Source organism: Leptodactylus fuscus, chromosome 1, assembly GCF_031893055.1.
Source record: "Leptodactylus fuscus isolate aLepFus1 chromosome 1, aLepFus1.hap2, whole genome shotgun sequence".
NCBI lineage: Eukaryota > Metazoa > Chordata > Amphibia > Anura > Leptodactylidae > Leptodactylus > Leptodactylus fuscus.
The window spans coordinates 156,546,250-156,569,493 of NC_134265.1; the positions used below are offsets into that span (position 1 = coordinate 156,546,250).

At 41.7% G+C, this 23,244-nt stretch overlaps 1 protein-coding gene across 7 annotated transcripts in view; it reads left to right on the top strand.

Annotated features, from left to right (window-relative positions):
- SMARCA2 (SWI/SNF related BAF chromatin remodeling complex subunit ATPase 2) overlaps window positions 1–23,244 on the top strand; it is a 196,968-nt gene that overhangs the window by 163,594 nt on the left and 10,130 nt on the right. For 6 of the 7 annotated variants that reach the window (XM_075278718.1, XM_075278726.1, XM_075278710.1 and 3 more), the window contains 5 exons: window positions 4,879–5,097; window positions 14,866–15,089; window positions 17,845–17,950; window positions 19,012–19,113; window positions 22,713–22,845. In XM_075278718.1, coding sequence (XP_075134819.1) covers window positions 4,879–5,097; window positions 14,866–15,089; window positions 17,845–17,950; window positions 19,012–19,113; window positions 22,713–22,845 — 784 coding nt within the window. Of the gene's footprint in view, window positions 1–4,878; window positions 5,098–10,215; window positions 10,334–14,865; window positions 15,090–17,844; window positions 17,951–19,011; window positions 19,114–22,712; window positions 22,846–23,244 lie in introns of those variants that run through there. The other variant, XM_075278750.1, reaches the window with a different exon arrangement.

The window sequence follows — 23,244 nt, forward strand, 5'->3', positions numbered from 1 at the left end:
TTGCATACTAAATGAGTAGATATTGTGATAATCTTACGATAACACCTACTGGCTGCACTGTTTCGCCCTATGGACATTTGTTACTGCTGGCACTCCGATAACACCTATCTGGTAGACTACAATTTGACTACGACTGCTTTGAGTAGGCCCTCTGCCCACATCTACTGAATACACTACTTGGCCACATTAATTGTAATCTCCTATAGGACACTACATTCTGAATGGTACAGTTTTACATTGATCCTCTCATAAGACCTACTGGTTGTACTGCTCCACTCTGTGGATACTGACTTTGTCTTGACTCTCTGATAACTCCCATTGCCAGCAGTATGGTGGCCACTCCTGAGCATTATGGAGTAGCGGGCGGTATCTGTGCTATCCCTCTGATAACACCTACTGACTGTACTACTGCGTACTGAGATCATTAACCATCTGGTCGTCCTTCGGCAATGACTCATGATCCATCGTTGGAATCTGCTTCTGGGAGTATCTAACTATTATGAACCGTGAGCAGAAAGAATCGACTTCTGAGCGCCTTCGGGACTTTGCCAGAGATCAGCCACGGTGCAGCCCTCCGGCTCCAGATTCACCACCCCATGACCCCCCAGCTGAATATGTAGAGACTATGCTGTGACAGGTTACCGAACAACTACTTGAGGCTATTTAAAGGCACAATTGAAGAGGACAAGATTGATGTTCAGATTTTCAGACTCTAGAGGCAGAGTGAAGGAAGCGGGGGGCCACATATCAGTCCTTGAAAATAATGCAGCCCTAGTACCAGCAAAACTAGCCATTTTAGAGAAAGCAGCTGACCTGTGGATACAGATAGCAGATGACCTGGAATTAACCTGCGAATCCTAGACTTGCTGGAGCAAGCCGAAAGGAATAATCCATGTGAATTTTTGAAACTGTAGTTGAAAGACCTCTTTCCTGAAACCCAGTTTTCTCCCATAATCGCTGTTGAAAGAGCCCATCGAGTTCCAGCCAGATCACCTCCCCAGGGTGCTCCCCCAAGACCATTACTGGCTCTCCTTATCAGAAGCCAAGATAGGGATGTGAGTGAAGGATAAGAACCAGAGATTCGTGGTGGAATGGAGATCTGCGCTCACTGGTGAAGAACTGATGTAGGGACCGGAATATCCAATGTGGAATATATTTATTGAAGAAGATAAAACGGTATGACGCGTTTCAGGCCACCTCAGGCCCTTTCTCAAGTGCAAATGTGCAGGATATGTCGGGCCAGATGCAGGTTGCACAGTATTGTAAGTGGCCATTTTCTCGTGGTCTGTGGGCATGCGCAGTCTGCTCTGCCCGAGGCCTAGAAGTCGGAAACCTGCGCCGGAAGAAGAGTACGCTGCTGACGAAGATGGAGGCAGCTCTGGAGAGAGTTCTCTCGCAGCATTGGGGATGCCCCCAGTGCTGCTTGAGCACTGGGGCCCGACCCAGTGCTTCGAGAGAACTCATTTGCATACCGACAAGAACTGGGATTCCTATGGAACGGCAGCGCAGAGAAGACAACTACCACAGCATCTTGCAGCAGCATGCTATTCCATCCGGTTTGCGTTTAGTTGGACCATCGTTTATTTTTCAACAAGACAATGACCCCAAACACACCTCCAGGCTGTGTAAGGGCTATTTGACCAAGAAGGAGAGTGATGGGGTGCTACGCCAGAGGACCTGGCCTCCACAGTCACCAGACCTGAACCCAATCGAGATGGTTTGGGGTGAGCTGGACCGCAGAGTGAAGGCAAAAGGGCCAACAAGTGCTAAGCATCTCTGGAAACTCCTTCAAGACTGTTGGAAGACCATTTCAGGTGACTACCTCTTGAAGCTTATCAAGAGAATGCCAAGAAGTAATCAAAGCAAAAGGTGGCTACTTTGAAGAACCTAGAATATATGACATATTTTCAGTTGTTTCACACTTTTTTGTTAAGTATATAATTCTACATGTGCATAGTCATGAAAATACAGAAAACTCTTTGAATGAGAAGGTGCGTCCAAACTTTTGGTGTGTATTGTGGCTGCATTTCCAGCCACAAACTACCTGCACACTCCTTATTGTTGCCTCAAGGGTAGCCCTAACCCTACTCAATGACATTTACAAGTATTTGCTGACCTTACACAGTCACGTTACGGTAATATACCTCAGCAGCCTACCAAAGCCGACGCTCCCGGACCACCATGTTTGCTGAATAAGCTGCCCTGCTCTTTGTCCTGTGTCCTCCGCCCCAACTATACAACACAGCCGGGTGGCCAGCCGGCACATTACATTATCTGCTATCTGCCGAGGGTCTTGCAGTGCCCTGTTCCTCAGTTGCTCCTCAAGCCACTACCACATACAACCTCACTGCATGTTCCGGCGTATAACATGACCCCCCCAGCGACAGGAGTGGAGCGATGCTGCGGCCTGGCCCTCCACGACATCCTCCGGGAATGTAAAAGTACAGCCAACCACTTTGTTGCGGAGCGGTCACCATAGCAACCGGCTCTCCACTACAAACTGAGGCCCGATGCTAATGGCTGCAATCTCCCATAGACGGCAATACACTTGGATTGCCGTCTATGGGCACTTGCAATCAAATGATTGCAGCTTCCCACCAACTATAAAAACACCCCCCCAGGGCTGATACATATACATATTAGTTACCATAGAAGTATATTAACTTAAAATACCTCGCTCCCTAATACAGAATGTACATTTCAACTTTACCATATACCAGCTGAAATTAAAAAAAAATTCTCTCAAAATAACAACAAATTGTATTACTACATACACAATCAAAAATATCACATTTGCTATCCCAGACAGATTTTTAAGTACCGTATTTTTCGGACTATAAGATGCACTTTTTTTCCCCCAAATTTGGGGGGAAAAGAAGGATGAGTCTTATAGTCCGAATGTGGCGCCTGGCACCCGCTGTAATAGAGAGGCGGATGCCGGCAAGGGATAGATGCAGGTGCCGGGGCCTGAGACATCGCTGCGCTCCTCTGCCCTGCATGAAGCCAGCAGCGGGAGGAGTGATGCTATTCCGCTCCTCCGTCCCCCCGCCGCTGGCTTCATGCAGGGCAGAGGAGCGCAGCGATGTCTCAGGCCCCGGCACCTGTGCCAGCGTCTATCCCTCGCCGGCATCCACCTCTCTAGTACAGCGGATGCCGGGTCAGTATCGGTGGCGCCTTCTCCCCCGGGGCCGGTCCCCACCGGCCCCGTACCTGTGAAGTTGCAGGCCGGCTCCTGCGCGGCGATATCGCAGGAGCTGACCTGTTCGGGTGACAGCCGGGAGCCTAATGAAGGCTAACAGGCCTGTCACTGCTATATTAGTATTGCGGCTGGGTCTATGACCAGCCGTAATACTAATAGACAGAATGTCCCATAGACGGCAATACAGTTGTATTGCCGTCTATGGGACTTGCAATCAAGTGACCGCAGGTTCAAGCCCCCGGGGGGGAATAAAATAGTAAAAAAAAAAAAAAAAAAGCTTTAAAAATATATAATAAAAATATGAAATAAAAGTTCTAAATTCCTTTCCCTAGAATATATATAACAGTAGAAAATCATATATCATAAACCGCCGGGTTTTTTTTCAATACAAGGTGATCTAAGCAATAGATATTCCCCAAAATGGTAAACTAAAAAGTACATCTGGCCCCGCAAAAAAAAAAAAAAAACACTCTATGCGTCCCCGTACAGCTGCAGGGTCACCTGTCAATGTGGCCTTGCAGCTGTTGCAAAACTACAACTCCCATATATTAAATATTTTTTTTTTTCCCTATTTTCCTCCTCTAAAACCTAGGTGCGTCTTATAGTCCGAAAAATACGGTACTCTCACAGTTTCACACGTCTGTGTCCGCCCCATTCTCAAATCACCGCAGACGAAGTCCCGGGTAAAAGCTAGTGATTTTATAAAGGAAGGTAGGAAGTGTTTGTGGATGCACCACGGATGGTTGTCACCAAATGTAGTTACTTCATAGAAATGAGTGACTGGGCTCCAGGCTGCTTCACTAGATTTTTTTTTATTTTTTTTTTAACAGGCTACATAATTCATCCTCAATATACATCTTGAATGTCTTGGTTTACAGTTTGCTCCAGATTATTACAGTGTTAGCTGCATTCACACGGAGTGTTTTGGCTCAGGTATTTGGTGAGGAAACTGACTCAAATTCCTCCTCCTAAAAACGCCTCACCATACACACTGTATCCAGTGTATGGTGAGGTACTGGGTTTACTGCTTTTATGGACTAAGTAAGGTTCTGATCTAGGTGATCTGCCAGGACTGTTGCTATTACTTTAGTGCACATGCAGTGTCTCTCTGTTTGTTTAAAGAAGACCCTGTTAATGGCTCACTGATTTTATGTAAATAACCTGATTCCATGCAGGTCTGAACTAGTCCCTCTTCATAATCCCCAGTATCAGCTTTGACCTTGAATGCTGCTGGAGATTATGGCAAAGGGCACTATCTTCCTAAGGCTGGTCTTACACGACCGTAATGATTCTACGGTCTGCATGTTGCTGATCAGCAACACTACTTGCTGATTGTCAACATACACTCCGCAGATGTCCGTGTCCTGCCGCACTCACCCATAGAGTTCTATGGGCGAGTCCATGCAGTGCCGCACGCAATTCACGGGCATTACGGACATGCTCTATAAAATGTGGACTGCGGCCCGGCCACAACACAGATAAAATATCCAGTGGTGTAAGAGGCCACATTGAGTATAATGTGTCCGCAATTGAAAACCCTAAATTGCGGACCATTTGCGGACTTACATTACGGTCGTGTAAGACCAGCCTAACAGGGTCCTCTTTTTAAGTGTAGAATTGAAAACTGTTTTAAGAGAATATATCCTTTTTTGCTAACTATATTGGTATGTGCCCTCTAGCGAATGGATCTAGATCGGCGTAGAGAGGATGCAAGAAATCCAAACCGCAAACCACGTTTGATGGAAGAAGATGACCTTCCCTCCTGGATCATTAAAGATGATGCCGAAGTTGAACGACTCACTTGTGAAGAAGAAGAGGAGAAAATTTTTGGCAGAGGATCACGTCAACGTAGGGACGTGGATTATAGTGATGCTCTAACAGATAAACAGTGGCTTAGGGTAAGTTTTTCTACTAAATATTCAGTATTGAGGTCGGTGTTATATAGTTACATTCTTCAAAAGCCAACGATGCGGAATGACAGAGCACGTGTTTAGTTGAAATATCTAATACCCAACTTTTCCAGGCTGGGCCCCATGATAGGACCCAGTTATGGTGGAAAAACCACTTGAGAAATGGAGTTTCAAGCGTTTGATGGATTCATGCCTTGCAGGCTCCACCACCTGCTGCTGCTTAACAAGATAGCCAGCCGATCCCAAATCAACAGGTTCCACCAACGTTAAGGGTGCATTCACACTACGTATACTGAAGCTTATTCTGAACGTAAAACACGTTCAGAATAAGCGGCGTATAAAGCAGCTCCATTCATTTCTATGGGAGCCGGCATACGAGCACTCCCCATAGAAATGAATGGGCTGCTTCTTTCAGTACAAGCAGTCCCATTGAAGTGAATGGGAAGTGCCGGCGTGTACGGCTAGCTCTGCTCATGCCGAGCCGTACATGCAACGCTTCCCATTCACTTCAATGGGAGTGCTCGTACTGAAAGAAGCAGCCCATTAATTTCTATGGCGAGCGCTCGTATGCCGGCTCCCATAGAAATGAATGGAACTGCTTTATACGCCGCTTATTCTGAACGTGTTTTACGTTCAGAATAAGCTTCAGTATACGTAGTGTGAATGCCCCCTAAAGGAGTATTCTCACAAACATAACCAGATTTCCATTTGTAGACCATTAAAGTTAAATGACAGATTGTCACCACTAAGATGATTAGAGAAAATCTTTAATCTTTTTTTTTTTTTTTTTAGCAAAGTGCAGCTAAAAATGCTGTGGAAAAAAATGTGACAGAAATGCACTACAGTTTTTTTTTTTTTTTTTTGCAATCGCAAAGTTTTTTCTTTTTGCAGACTTTCTGCCCCTACTATACATATACAGAAAACGCCAGCATTTCTGAAGATGTAATTGACATGCTACGTTTTTGAAAGCACCGCTTTTTCGCTGCAGCTTTTTTTTCCTGCAATTTGTGGATGGGATTAGCCAGAATTCCATCCACTTTGCCAGTACTGACAATGTGGGGCTTCAGCATCAAATTCTGCAATTTTTTTTTTTATTGTTTACAATTGCAAAAAAGATTTATTTTTTTTTCTAAATTTTAAATATGGTTATGTTCATGGAATAACCCCATTAATGACCACATTAAGTCAATTCTGCGGTTCTTGCGTTGCATAGGGTTAATTCTGTGGCATATTTACATCAAAATCCAGAGGTAACACCATTTACCCACCGGTCCACAATGTGTGGAATCAGCCTTAGTGGTCCCAATTCTAAGGAGGTACCATATGCGAATCAGTCTGTCCTGTAAATATTCTGACATGGCTAAACTTGTGCTGTGTACAAATATTATTCATTTTGACTCTTGCCGTTTGTTGCTTGTTTGACAATTTTCAGAGAACGGGAGAGTAGCCCAGATCTTGTAGTCTGGTAGAAAAAAAAACTGGCTCTGGTGCTTACAGAAAATAAACATGAATAGAAAGTGAAGCCAATGAATATTTTAATATTGTCTTTCATTAAGGAAAGTATGTTTTGGAGACTTCTTTACTGTTTAAAAGAAAATGCTGCAATGTATATTGTATGCTTGCACAAAATATTAGGGCTCGTTCACACAGGGGAAGTGGGAGCAGATTTTGAAACGGAATCCGCTTCAAAATCCACCCCCTCACAATAGAGGTCTATGTAGACCGCTAGCGTTCTTTTTTTCCCCCAGCGTTTTTTTCCCGCTAGCAGAAAAAAGAAGCGGCATGACCTTTCTTCAGGCGGATTCCGCCTCAGGAAATCAATAGAAGTCAATGGGATGTGGAAAAACCGCTAGTGGTTTTTTTTTTACCAAAAACCGCTAGCGTTTTTTTGCAAAAACTCCTCAAAAACCGCCAGGCAGTTTTTCAAGTTCCATTCACTGTGCTGGAGGAAAAAATTTGAAACAAAAAACCGCTTCCTAATTCCTGAATTGGATTTTTTCCTGACCAAATTCCTCGACCACCCTAATGTGTGAACTAGCCCTTAGGGCTGTTTCCTCCAACTGGTGCAGCAGCCACGAGGTGGCCATCCATGCTATATGGGTAATGTATGCCAGAATGAAATAGTTTGCTGAATGTTAAATGTTAGTATTGTTCTGAATGTGCCCTTTTACACAGGCCAATGAGCAGGACAATGTTCAGGATTGGATGTTCCTAAGAAAGTTTGTTATATATCATTGCCTGTATTGACACATAAACCAATAATCTTGCCATGTAGGGGCAGCACCATTCCTTGATGACAACAAACGGATATAGCAATGCAGAGAGATTCATTTATTCATTTTACAAATCTGCAAATCATCCTGCAAGTGCATCATGGACGGAGCAGATCTGCTTAGACAGTTGTAGCTGCACCAGCTTTCCTTTATCATTGCCGCCTTGCACTTCCAACTCATCTGTGAATGACATTTCCAGCCTCTGCCTGCAACAGGGCTGTCTGTAGACAAATCAGGCCCCATCCCCAGTATACTAGCAGGATAGAAGTGTATAATAGTAAGTTTACATCTGCACTGGATTTACATTATTCTGTTCCATGAACATATGTTAGATAACCAACATAGCCCTTGAAATCAGTTATGGTATCCAGAATTTTGCCTGAGTCCTGTATATAGGACTCTTTCATCTGCAACTTTTATTGAACTCTGTGACAGAGGCGGTTAGTGAAGCCCCTAACCCAGATGTGAATATACCCTTATAGGATGACTGAATTGCTTCTCCAGTTTATGCTCACGATGGTATATTCCTGCTCCTATTGAATACCTATGGATGCTGCTGTTACTGATTTGGGAAGCATTTTGTCCCTGATAGACTTCCTTCTAAATTGGTTGTCTTCTTGACATTGATAAGCGTATGAGGATCACATTCTTATGTTGCATCCGAGCACCATAAGTGTAGTAGTGATGCCCACTCTCGTGATCATGGAATGGCCACTTTCTATGTTGGAATCTGGCGCTGTGAGTGAGTCTGTACTAGTGATACTATTGTACTTCATCCTGTGCCATTGATACCGTTTGATAAATTCAGCTCAATCTGGCTGACATTTAATATAAATATCAACAATTCTGATGTAAAAAGCGTGCTGTTTTTGCCAGGGTAAATCTGGATTGTACAGTGGCTCATGTGTTACGTATTCACCTACTGGCCGTATTTTGTGTGTTGCTATGGTAACACCACCCAATCTTGTATGCAATTTTAGGGCTGGGTTTACATCTATTGGTAGTATATTGTTGTTTGACCTGCATTAGTGTGTGCTTTTTTTTCTGCTGCAGCCTAGGAAGATGTTTATTGTACCAGATTATTATTATTATTGTGCAGATTATTCTATGTTACCTGAACGTCTGTCTGAGCCTGAAATCTGCATGTATAAGGCTGGGTTTGCACACAGAGGTGCGTCCCGACGCCTGAACAGCTCTACATTGTGTTTACAGCCAGTCTGGCTCCCGTGCTAATGACTGAAATAGACTTGTGTAGTATGTTCACTGGTATCGCCATACGCAGCCATGTCTGATGAATAAATTCACTTCAGAACGATCCCTGTGGGTTTCATGCTGAAATTAATATTATTAGTAGTAGTATTATTATTATTATTACATTGCAGTTGGTGATAGATGGATGACCTGAAAAAGAATTGTTGTCTGTACCAACCTTTTAGTCAAAAGCCCTCCGCCTGCAGGCACTCTAACATTGACCTTTGACTTTAATGACCTATGAATTTCCCAGCATGATGTGGTCGATTGTGCTGCCCTGTACGTTGAATATGCCATGTCTAATTTTTAGCGTTGTAGACGGTTTAGCATGTGTATGATGCTGGCAGACTGAGGCAGTGTGCTAGGGGTTAAGCTTTTTTCCTGTTCACTCCTTGTGCCTCCCTTTCCATTCACCTCACTAAATTGAGAAGCCGATCAGCAGGAGAGGCGTCACCGTGCCTGAATAAGGTCTCGCTGCAGCACGTCACCAATCAGAAATGTGGGATTTGTCTTTGTGATTTATAATTGCCGTGCTGAAGACTTGGATGGGCATTCTCTTTTCTTTCTGTTTTCTTTCATGGCACCCCTAATCACTGAAAGTCTAGCCTTGTATAGTAAGTTGGTTTTTTGGAGTCCAGTTGTCTGTATTGTATACATAAATGATCTTTAAAAGCATTCTGTCACGCAGCGAGGCTGCAGCCGTTTCCATTTTCCTGCTTCTTTATCGTACACTGAAAGCATGCATTTTAATGTAAAGGGATGATATCATGCCAACTATTCAGCACCTATAGCCCAACCTTCTATTAATGAACAGCCCCAACATTGCAGTGGTCTGACAGGATGTTATTTTTGGCCAGCTTTTTGTTCTCTCAGCAGGCATGCAGAATGTAAGGTTTAGAGGTCTGTGTGATCAACACCTGGCTTTGTGGTTTTTACTGTGAAACCCAAGTTCCCTCCCCCCCATTTTCTTTTATTTCACAAAATATAGCATAAGATCATTAGTCTGCAAAACATACTGTAGATTCGGTAATGGCAATTCTGTTATTGTCTCTGATATACGGTGCACATTAAATCTATCAATTATTAGACCGTATATGGAACATGTATATATGCCGCTACATCGCCACTTTTCACATATGCAACCTCTAATCTATATGTTGGATGGGCAGGCAGAAAAAGATATTTATTTATTTATTTTTACCTTTAAAAAAAAAAGTCAAATGCGATTGGGCTCATTGGAGAAGTATTTCCCAATATTTACCTTTGAATCCTTTTTCAAGTCTGGTCTACCTTGCAGTCTGTTCCTCATTTGTTCACATAATGGCTAGTCTGAAGGAACATTCGCCCTCGATGATAATCTCTTGCTTGTGCCTGGAATAATAAGGGTAAATATGATAAGCAGTTGTCAATACTAAAGCCCTACTGTAGGAAGGAGGCTTTAGGCCTCATGCTAGGTAGAATGAAACAGCAGATTTCTGCATCACAGTCCTGTATTACATATTCTGTAAAATAAAATTACTTGTATATGAAAACATAGCCTTTCCCCGGCTCCCTCTTTTTTTTTTTTTTTTTTTCCTTTTTTTTTTTTTTTTCTTCCTGATCAGCTGATGAAGAGACTAGCAGCTCGCTGCTTTGCTGGCTTGTTAATTTTGTCCCCACTAACAGTGATTTCCGATAGCCGGCCTGCTGATAGTGGTAAGGTAAATATCCTTTTTCCTTGTCGTCTGGAAGATGCAGTAGAACTTATATAACAGGCATGTGTAGGTGTGTAAAGCTGCTGTTCTGCGTGTTTCTGTTCATCTGAGTGCTTAAAGAAAGCAATAGCATTAACTGTTGACTGCCTTGTATGCTGCATTTTAGGCTGGAATGTAAAGCTGTCAGACATAGTGCATGCTAGATAGGCTGCCTCCTAATTGTTTGCTAGCTGCGGTATGATACTTACTGCTGTTTTCCTCCCATAAATATTAATGCTAGTGTGTTTTCTTTATCTGATTCATTTTCCCTTTTTTGTTCCTGTAAATCGCCAGGTTTTTGAGCGTCCTTCATGGTGATTGTGTCTGAACGCTACAAGCATGATGGAAATTGACTTTTGATTATTAAGGCCTAGTCTGGAGCTGTCCCTTAGGATTTTATGCTCATTTTTGTTCGGCGGGCTTAAATATTGTAAGGATCTATAGGAAACGGATGTGCAAATACATGCCAGGGTGAAGGATTTTCTTTCCTGTTTTTTTTTTTTTTTTTTTGTATTATTATTACTCATTATTTTGCTCGACTCTCATAATTTTGAAGGAGATTCTAATGCAGTGCACTTGTTTATTGTGCTGGTTGTAAATATTGCCCATGGTTGATACTGGGGGAAAGTGAAGGTAATTGCCATTTGATTAGATTTCTTTTCAGCTGCTGTCAAAAGACTGCTAAACATTTCTATGCAGACAACAACATTCAGATGCATAACAAGTGTGTATCTACATAATGTTCTTACAGATGTGTTTGGGCTCTTCTTTACAACTTGTAGATGACAATTTGCTTGCTGTGTTGAATGAATGCCATGTGTATATAATTCTCTGTGAATTCAGCTGTTTACAACTAAGGTAACCCATGCAGTATAGACTTTTACGAGACGGCGTGCTCATGAGAATCACTTCCAAAGTTAGGTATCTACAGTGGTTGTGAGCGCATTGTTGTTCTGGCTCTTCGCTTTTGTTCGGTCTTGGCGTACCGTTTTGATTCTCGCAATCTTAATTGTTTCTTATTGCTAATCATGACATATCAATAAATAGAAAACTGTTACCATTCAAGTGAATAGAAGTGAAGTATGATTTGATTTTCTGTGAGATTCTTTCCTGATATTTGTTTTTGTAAATATTTGCTTAATGTTATAAAATAACCATAGAATCCTATTTTCTAATAATTTCTCTCTTACTTCCTAGGAATGTGTGAGTAAATTGAAAACTGGGTACTATTGTTTCCCTTGGGGCATTTTTCTGCACAATCTGGTACTGTCAGCACCTACTGGACAGCATCAGACGGTGTAGGGTCATGCTTCCAACTGGTAACATACATTTTTTTTAAAAAAAAAAATTTAAAGGGGTTTTTCCATGTTCTAAGGATTTTTTTTTTTTTAATGATCTTAGTGGTGACTGTCTATTGACTTTATTAGTTGCCAATGGATGCAACCACAAACTTTCTATGGTCTGGTACATGTCAGAAGCTCAGTCATGATTTCCTTACTGTGGCCAGGTTAACCTTCAGGAGCATTCTTGTGTACCTGAGAACAAACCCAGCTACAACAAGGAAGTCATGGCTGGGACTCCAGAGTATAGGAAGTTCCCGCATTCATGGTTATATCCATTGGCAACCGATCAAGAAAAAGACGGTCACCACAATTAATGAAAATTATTTTTATTATTATTTCTATTTGCAGAAATGTTTCACTTTTAGTTGTCTACAAATTTTAAATATGGTTATGTTGGAAAAATGGGAAAACTCATTTAATTTATTCATAAATTCCTATGAGTAATGGCAGAGGAACACAACAATTCAGAATTATTAGAAAATAAGCTCTACAATAATTTTTTGATGGGGGATACAATTCTTTACTAAGTCAGTCGTTTTGGAGGGGTGACAGATCATCATTAAAAGGAAGCTGTCTTGTAGTTTTTGTCCACTAAACTAGCCACGGCACCAAACAGTGTTCATGTCGTGCCTCTCACTAAGTTTTCTGTTGTGGAAAAGTCAAGTTATAAGCTTTTAAAACTTTAGAGCGGCATGTATAAATGTAACTAGTCAAGGGGGAGCAGCTCTATTGAACTCAATCACACCCTGTGCAGTATGAAATGTCCCTCACCTTCAGACATCAGTCTCATACCCTACCTACCTGCCAGCCTTAGGGACTGCATGACTAGTTGAAGCTGCTCTCTGCCCCTCTTAACTGGTTAAGAGAAATTTACACAGAGTTTTAAAAGTTTATAACTTGACTTTTCAGCAACAGAAAGCTTAAAGAGGTCTTCCCATGTACATAATCATATCTATATTTGTAGATAATAAAAAGTTAAACATTTTTGCAATTATAAGTAATTAAAAATTCTGCAGTTTTAAAGATTTTCTCTAACTTTCTTAGTGGTGACAGTCTGTTGTCATGATCGGTTGCCAATGGTTACGACCATGAATGCAGGAACTTTCTATGGTCTGGGACTTGTCAGGAACCCAGCCATGATTTTCTTATTGTAGCAGAGTCATCAGACAGGGACACTACATGTATCAGAAGATATCACGGCCACAATAAAGAAATTATGGCTGATTTTCTGAGCTTAGAAAGTTTCTGCATTTGTGGTCGTATCCACTGGCAACCGGTCAAGATAAAAGACTGTGACCACTAAGAAAGGTAGAGAAAATCTTTAAAACTCTGCAGAATTTTTAATTACTTATATTTGCAAAAATGTTTAACTTTTTATTATCTACAAATGTAAAAATAATGATGTAGATGGGAATACCCCTTTAATGACGTCCACCATCATAAAGGTTACTACTTGTAGTGCCGACAACCACTAGCAGTATGTTCACACATAGTGGATTTGCAGCAGAAAAATTCACAGGGGTTGATTTTTGGAGATTTGGGGATTTCATCCTTTTGTAATGGTGTAGAATATGCTACATCTATAGTAAAATATTAGCACACTGGCTTCCTTCATAATGAAAAGGAATATGAGGCGGACTTCTGTCTGATTCCTCTTAATATTCCGCTGCCCCACTCCCCATGGTGGAGTGTGGAAGTAGAGCATTGGCATTCCATCGCATTTTTCTGATGCTTATTAGATCCAAATGAATAGCTGTGAAATCCGTGGCAAGATCATGCTAATTTTTTTTTTCTCCATTTTTTTTGGTCTTTGCCACCCATTGAGTGCAATCGGAGGCAGAATCTGCCACTGATTTAGAGATGGAATCGGCTTCAAAATCAGCAGCAGATTTTGCGGTGTGAACAGGCCCTGATGGAAATCCCGACAAACCAAATTTGCACAGGTTTTTGCCACGATGTCTAAATAGAGTTTTGCATTAAAGGTTTTTTTTTGTTTGTTTTTAAAGTGTCTATTAGTTCTATTAATGGGTTAATAAATGTTTTGAGTGATTTATGGGGGCCCTGTTTATGTCCTTCTGCTTCCTGCTATCTAACTTCCTCACTAACACCTCTCACCTCCCTCCCTCCTCCTTCCTCACTCCCCCTTCCCATACACTCCTCCCTGTCTCTCTAGCTTTCCATTCTATCCTAGCTATCCTATATGTCCTTCCTTACCTACTCAGCCCAACCCATATTATATACTTACCCTCCACACTTCTTCCTGTGAGACGGCCCCTCCTCCTCCTGTACTGTGTCTATTTGCGCTCTTCTTCTCCAGCGATGAGCCACCTCTGCTGCGTATGTGTAGATGCGCAGTAGAGGTGATTTACCAGCTTGAAGAAGAGAAAAGTGCGTACCCTGTCAGTGCAGAGGTAGAAGCTGTCTCGCTGAAAGAAGCCATGGATGGTAAGTATGAGGGGGGGGGGGAGAGAGAGAGTGGTAGTGTCGATCCATTTTCAGAAATGGGGAAACAGATCGTCACAGGATAATCAGAAAATGTCCCTGGTCACATGACCGCCTTAGGGATATGGATAAATATACTTTTTTTTTTTTTTTTTTTTAAATTACTAATGTTATTTAGAAAGTGGGAGGGGGGAGGTTGTTTAGATTAGTATAGGGATTTCAAAATATCCCAGACAGCCCCCTTAAGCACACACAATCTTCATAATATCTGATTTGTGTAAATATGCTACTGCTGTTTCTTAGACCCTGACTATAACGTACAACTGGGTGTTACCATTCTCCATGACAAAGGGGTGTGTCCCTGCACAGTCTGATAATGTCAGCTCTGATTGACAGTGTCAGTGCATGCCAAAACATGCTTGAATTAGAAGGATCATGTAACTCATGAATATAAATCTAAAACACTGAACGGACATTGATGTAAAACTACAAAAAGGGTAAGTTTAATAGAAATATTCAGAATGATTCATGTGGTCCTTGTGGACTAAACGGAATAATATATTCTGCTTGAGTGACCTAATTCCTAGTAGTGGTATATCTCTTTAAAGCGAAACCTTCATCGAGGTGTTTTATATTGCTCTGTACCATACATGGAGATTGAAAGATAAAATATTCTGACTCTTCGATTTTGGTAAAGTGTGTCTTTGTCACCAGGCTATCGAGGACGGGAATTTGGAGGAAATGGAAGAGGAAGTTCGGCTGAAAAAGCGCAAGAGGCGAAGAAACGTGGACAAAGATGTTGTTGTAAAAGATGATGGAGAAAAACGAGAGAAAAAAAGAAGAGGTCGTCCTCCGGCTGAAAAGTTATCACCAAACCCACCTAAATTAACCAAACAGATGAATGCTATAGTAGATACAGTAATAAACTACAAGGATAGGTAATTCTAAGACAATTGGGGGAAAGGATGGGGGGTTATATTGCAATAACTATAAAAAGGTGCCGCTTTTACAATAAAATTTGCATGTTTTCCTTTATATTTTTTTGCTGCACCCGCCAGTTCAGTTAAAGAGCACCTTTCATGAGTTGAGGCACATGCGGTTTTATACACCGCTAGAAAGCCGACAGGGCGCTGAATTCAGCACACTGTCGGCTTTCATAATCTATGCCCCGGCTGAAGAGCTATCGGTGCCGGTACCGTAGCTCTTCACCATCATAAGGGCCAATAGCACTGTACTGTGAGACCAAGGAGGAACGCCTCCCCAGTATTCGTCTATGGACGAGCATTGTGAGGAGAGGGAGGGGGCATTCCTCCCCGCTCTCACAGTACAGCGCTATAGGATAACAGATGAACTATGCCATCTTCTGGCTGTTTGGTGCATGGACATCCTGAGATGTTTCTTTAATTCTGGCGCTGCCCATTGTTAAGACTGGTGGGCTACACATCAGTCTTAATACCCCAAAATTTTGAGAACTTTTTAGAGCATCAGCACTGTGGTACTGTGAAGTATACACAAAAGACATACATTCATTGTATTTTATTTAATAATTTCTGAATTCTTCTTCCTGAGCTTTTATTCTTTTACTTGCATTGTTCGGTTCGTTTGTGAAAAGCTGACAATTTGCCTTGTTAGAGGGGCGCGTCCTTACAATCTGATGCTCTCACGACTGATCTCACAATGTCACGCCCCCAACTAAGAGCATCCAAATTCACAGTTCATTCAGAAACTCATAGGAGGAACAACTGCAAAATAATATAACCTAAAGAAAAACTGTCAGAGAATATGACACTGGATCACACAGTGGGCTCCTTAAACGCCATCCAGCACTTTACACCAGAAAGAGCTATGTTTTGATGGGGAGGGAGAAAAAAAAAAAAAAAAAGATCAAACCTCTCCATATATTGTCTGACATTTCCACTATACCACTGATGGCTAATACTATTGAGAGCTGTCTAGATTACCCACAACAGTAGGGAAGCATTTAGCCGATTACTAGATATCCTTTTGTATATACCATGCTATAACATATGTTCATGTATTTAAATAGATTTGTACTTTCATTTAATAACTTGTATGAATGATCCCTTTTCCTCTCTTATTTTAGCATAAAATATGTGTTTCGGGAATCCAGACTTGATAGCATGAAGGCCAACAAGCTTGTGTCTGGTTTCTTAAGCGCTGCGTCCACTCGTGTAGTCATTGTGCATTATTTAACTACAAGCACTTGCAGCCATTGTTACAATCTTCCTTCTCTGCAGCAGGCATCTCTTGTTGCCTGGAAACCATAGTAGCTGTATAGCGCGTGCGCTGTGAGCACAGTACGGATTTCATTTATTGTCAAGTAAATTGGCATTATTATATGCAGCTATTTACGGTAATACTTAGCTAGCCACAGCATACCGTATATATTATACATTTCATCTGGGGTCAGTGACTAGTCATGCACACTCCTGCTCTCTTACATTAAGATCTGTTATCTGGAAATTCCTGTGCACGTTTCCATGTGCTTGTTATAGTAGCTATATGATATGCTGCTGTTTTAGGTAACCAAAGAACGTTCAGTCGAATGCCTCATGTTCTACAACAAACAATAGAAGATGTGTATTATTGTTTTGTAGCTTTGTCCACTAGGTGGCATCCTGTGCAAAATAACCACCTTGATGATTTTTTAATGTCTATAATGCAACTATTAGAGATATTGGTTATCATATCAAACCAGTCTTACCTTTTGCAATTTTATATTGGTCTATATGTCTCATAATGAATTGGTTAACAGAAGCTGTTATGACATTAGTTTAGCATGTGCTCAGGGACGGACATTAACGGCATAGGACTCCTATGCAAGAAGTGTGTCTGGGGTCCCCCATGTATTATACACATCAAAAGCCCACCCATCCCTGTGTGATTGTCATCCTCAGAAGTGAGAAGGGACAGTGGCTCTAGAGCGCATTTAGGCTGTTGTGATGGAGCTGCAGAGCGAAGGGAGTGTCAGGCAGACACAGGAGGGTTTTCAATTGTGACTCCTAGACTTGGGCATAGTTTGAGATGCCTTGAGGACTTGCAGTCCATCATTTACATATAAACGGGCAAGCAAAACTTTTTTTTTTTTTTTTAAATGGCACTGCAAGACAGAATTAAGAAGCACGATTGATTTCAGTGCAACATGATATGCAGCACCATGCCTTTAGTTTAATATGACAAGTGTTGGTGAAAGTTTCCTTTTTAAATTCTGTACCTTCTGACACAAGCTATTATACACAGTCCCTGCACCTCTGTTCACAATGCACCCTTTCAAACAGACAGAGCTTCAGCTGACCTTAGAATTTCCTCACGAGTCTTCTCTTCAACTTTTCCAGGTTGCAAATGGAAAGATTGCATACTCTGTCTCCTCTCTTCTTCCACATCATCCCTAACTTTCTAACAGCAGCAGAATAATGGTGCAGGGCTCCACCTCCTGTGGTGTTATTAACCCAGCATTGTGTGATGCTGACACCTACTGGTCAATAAAATTATCTTCTCTAAAACAGGAGAAATTAATTATTACATCCTCATCCTGTGATCTCCAGGCCCCTGTGCAGCTAACCTGACTGTATAGGTAGCTTATATACCCCTACATCTGCTAGCTAATACTGGAGTTACATTTTGCAGAGCACATCATGACTTTCTTCAAATGTTGTGTTTCTCTTCTTACAGCTCTGGACGGCAGCTAAGTGAAGTTTTCATACAACTCCCTTCAAGGAAAGAGTTACCAGAATATTATGAATTAATCCGCAAACCAGTTGACTTTAAGAAGATAAAGGTAAACCCATGTACATTGGTATTCAGAATAATTGCAAGTGAAGAGTTGTGACTTATCTAATGATTTTACACCATAATAGCAGTCAGTGAGTGATGAGATTTGGTTACTTAAATATGCTGCAGATCGTACAGCACTATGACAGATGAGTAATGAAAAATTACTAAAGTTTTAAAAGGGTTATCTGGTTGTTTATATTGAACTGCCATCAATTGATTTAGGCCATCAATATCTTATTAATGAGGGTCAGATCGCTGTTACCCATTGATCAACTGTTTAAAAGGGCTGGAATGATGGGGGTATCAATACTGATAAGATACACATGGACTTTTAGCAGTCATATCTGTTATTGCGTATTAGCACTTTCAACTTAAATAGGAAGTAGCTGTAGTTCATTGTAATATCAAGCACAGCCGTCCCTAAAGGTAAGGAGCATTGCTCAACGATTAGTGTGGCTGCTGAGAGTTGGACTCCCACTGATTTGAATAGACAGATAACCCCTTAAGACTAAGGCCCATGTAGCGAGCCACAGCCAAAAAGCGTTGTGGGAAAAACCTTAGCGGAAACACATTGCAGTTTTTCCCGTATAATTTTTCACAAAGTCCGCAGAGGAAAACTCTGCTTCTATTATACCTGTATGGAAAATGCCAGCGTTTTTGTAAGTATGATTGACATATTACAATTTACAAAAAAACGCAGCATTTGAGCTGCAGATTTATTTATTTATTTATTTTTTTTGCTTGGTGTGGATGGGATTAACCAGAATCCCATCCATTTTGCAGGTACTCATATTGATGACCAATCCACAGGAGGTTGTTGCAGCAGCCTCTATGTGCCAGAGGTTTGTGAACAGGGAGCACATAATAGAAATGGGGCTGCAATTCCCCGCAAATACTACAATGAAGTGCTGCATATCAAAAGTGAATATAGTAAATTTGTTGGCCTAAGCCCTCCATCTCTATTAGATAAACTGTGAGAACTTATAGCAGCTCTTTCTCCATGTGATGCTCCAATATTACAATTTTATACATCAATTAATTTATGTTGTCTTTCTGAATATATAGGAAAGGATTCGTAATCATAAATACAGAAGTATAAGTGACCTGGAAAAGGATGTCATGTTGTTGTGCCACAATGCACAGACGTTTAATCTAGAAGGATCACAGGTTTGTTTTTGTTTTTTTTTTTGTTTTTTTTGTCAACCGATGATGATGTATTTACTACCTATTGACCACAACCTGTGTCTATCAGCACAGAAACTACAGTGTAAATCAGCGGTCCTCAAACTATAGCCCGCGGGCCACATGCGGCCCGCCGAGGACATTTATCCGGCCCGCCGCATGTGGCCCGCGCTGTCGCCTGGATCGCTCACTAACTGGGAATCCGATTCCCCATTAGTGAGCGGATCACCGCTTTCAGTTGTATGTGCATTTGCACAAACAAATTAAAGCTGTCAGGGGTCGCCCGACCGCGGCCTACACTGATGGCAGAGAGTGACCTCTGCCCCCGACGCAGGCGCGATGACGCCATCGCTCCGGCAGTCTGGAAGGAGGAGGACGCACCGCGACGGCTCTTCATGGGTAAGTATGACAGTGTGGGTGTGATTGTACTGATGAGCATATAATACAGGGGGGGTATTGATGAGCATATAATACAGGGGGGGGGAGGGTACTGATGAGCATATAATACAGGGCGGGTATTGATGAGCATATAATACAGTGGGTGGAGGGTACTGATGAGCATATAATACAGTGGGGGGGTATTGATGAGCATATAATACAGTGAGGGGGGGGGGGTAGTGATGAGCATATAATACGGGGGGTATTGATGAGCATATAATACAGTGGGTGGAGGGTACTGATGAGCATATAATACAGTGGGGGGGTATTGATGAGCATATAATACAGTGGGTGAAGGGTACTGATGAGCATATAATACAGTGGGGGGGTATTGATGAGCATATAATACAGTGAGGGGGGGGGGTAGTGATGAGCATATAATACAGGGGGTGTACTGATGAGCATATAATACAGTGGGGGGAGGGTACTGATGAGCATATAATACAGTGGGGGGGTATTGATGAGCATATAATACAGTGAGGGGGGGTAGTGATGAGCATATAATACAGGGGGTGTACTGATGAGCATATAATACAGTGGGGGGAGGGTACTGATGAGCATATAATACAGTGGGGGGGTACTGAGGAGTATATAATACAGTGGGGTGGGGGGGTACTGATGAGCATATAATACAGTGGGGGGGTATTGATGAGCATATAATACAGTGAGGGGGGGTACTGATGAGCATATAATACAGGGGGGGGGTACTGATGAGCATATAATACAGTGGGGGGTTACTGAGGAGTATATAATACAGTGGGGGGTACTGAGGAGTATATAATACAGTGGGGGGGGGGTACTGAGGAGTATATAATACAGTGGGGGGGGGGTACTGAGGAGTATATAATACAGTGGGGGGGGTACTGAGGAGTATATAATACGGTGGGGTGGGGGGTACTGATAGGCATATAATACAGTGGGGGGGTTACTGAGGAGTATATAATACAGTGGGGGGGGGGGGGTACTGAGGAGTATATAATACTGTGGGGTGGGGGCATACTGAGGAGCAGGGGTGAACCTAGCCTTTTTGCCGCCTGAGGCGAAATATTTCGGCCCTCCAGTGTTTTGAGGGACAGTGAACTGGCCCCGTGTTTGAAAAGTTTGAGGACCCCTGGTGTAAATGCTTGTTTCTATTGTTGTACCACTGAAGGGCACTCATTGAAATTAGTCATTGAACTCTTATATAACTTATTAGTTTTGATTGTAAATTGACAAGAGGCTAACCACGTTGAAGAGGATATTAAGGAATGAGTTGGGGTTTTGTTTTGGTTTTTTTGCTTGTTTTTTGTGTGTATTTTCTACATGTGTTGATTATAACTAAATTTCAAGCAACTTTTGGTTTTCAAACAATGCTTGCGACGTTAATAACTTTTACAGGTTTTTAAATCTTTTCTGTAAAATCCTGCTCTAAAATACACTTTCTGTCTCTTCTTTATTTTTCCCGTTCTCTGTTACCAACAGAAGTCATCTTACTTGTTTTCTTTTATGAAGGCAGACTCCTATATAATACAAAGATATTTGGGTAATCGCTAAAACCTGATGTCATCTAGAAAAGGAAATTCTCATTTCTACCTATATTATTTCCACATTCATCACCAGTTGAAAAAACAGTTGGGATATGGGAGCTTTCATATCCAGACTGTTTTCAACAGGTGATATCTTTGGTTGCAATCTTCATGGCATACTAAAACTGAGAACCTTCTCTTTCATATGACACCAAAACCACTGTTCCAGATTTTATAATGCTGAGAGTTCCTTTGAAGTGACCACCCTCCCTCCAACCACAACTTCAGTCTTTTTTACATAACTCTTCCCACTCATTTTCCAATGGGATGCTGTAACAGGATTTCTGCTGGTAATAGGGAAACTAGGGACGAACACAGATGCAACAAAAAGAGGTATTCTGATCAGGATTTCACAGAAAAGAGCGAAAATCTGTTAAGTATGTTACAGAATTTCTTGATGGCATAAATGCTGTCAGATAATCATAAAATGTTTGAACGTTTAGGTATTCTTTAAAGGAGCTGTCTAAAGCACCATGTGTTTTGGATACTGATGACCTTTCTGAATAGGTCATCATTATATGATCCCGGGTCTGACATCTGAAGCCTGTTCTGATCAATTAGGTTGCAGTTTTCCCTACACCACTGCTACAGAGCTGTATACTGTAGTTGTGGTGTTGGGGGGCCTGTAGCTCTGCTCCAGTTGTATACACTGTATACAGCTTCTGGCAGCAACTATTTAGATCAGGTGTCAGAACCCCACCGATCAGATACTGATGACTTATCCAAAACATATGGATTCTTAGACAGCTCCTTTAAGTTACTAAAGAACAAAGGGTTGAGTGATTCTATACTTACGGTAATATCCTTTCATACATTTGAAAAGCGCTGGCTTTATTCTTAAATAAGTTCTCTTCAACTAGGATATAACATAAAGATGTTAAAGGGGTATTCCCATCACGCTTGTTCACCAACCACTTCCTGGTTTTCTCGGCACATTGGTGGGCGGGGTTTCACTTGCTCTGCTATCTGCTATGTTTGCAGTCAGTAATGAGGGATTGGTTGTAAATGAATTACCACAGTATGAAGCTTATGTAGAGGCTGATGTAGCAGAGCTGGATTTGAGTCAGTTTGTAATACATACAGAGGTATCAGACTTCCTATCTCAACCCTTATCAGCCAAATTCAATTAAACCGGCTGATAAGTGGAAGAGCAGGAGATAAGAGCTCAGAAATCCCAGAGCTCTCACCTCCACCTCCCCTATCTGAGGAGCTCCGTTGCTTGTCTGTGGCAGAGACATACACAGCTCAGAGCTGCTCCCAGCACTCAGCCCATTCCTCCCCCCCTGAGAGCAGGCAGCTACGTCACTTGGGGACTGAACAGTTAAGCCCGTGATCTGGGGCCCGTGGTCATAGAAACACATGTAAACAATGAAGTGAATGAATTAAGATAGCAGCCAAACAAAGCAGTTTTAATAAAGCAATGTATTTAGGAAAAGTCTTAAATGCACATAAACTAGCAGTATAGATGGGATGCTTTTCATGGGACAACCCCTTTTAATCATTTGTCTATAATATCTAAGTTACACAGTACAGTTGTTTACCTTGTTCCTGGATATGTCCTGATCCGCCTTGTTTTATTAGATCTATGAAGATTCTATTGTCCTACAATCAGTCTTCAAGAGTGCAAGACAAAAAATTGCAAAGGAAGATGAGAGTGAAGACGACAGCAATGAAGAGGAAGATGAGGAGGAAGATGATGAATCAGAATCTGAAGGTATCCCTTTAATATTTTACATTTCACTAGAGGAACAGCAGTCTGTATAGTTCTGCTAACAGGGAGCTACCTTTTATCAAGCTTCAAAGAAATGATATGTGCTATAGGGAATTCAGTACAGGTTATACTATTCATTCTACGTTATGCTTGATAAATTTACATCCGTGTTTAACTTTTGGAACATTACCAAGATATGGTGAAGCAGGTATACCCATTTGTGGAAAAAAAAACACTTTTGGTGATTTAGATCTCATAAATGCAAAGCATGCCTGATTTTGAATTCTGCTTTAACACACTCATTGTGATCATGCTGCTTCAGGAGAGGGAGCCAAAGCAAAGAATACTCTGAAAATACTTCTGTTGCTCAGTGTCTTAACCCTGAGGAGCCCTGTAATCTTC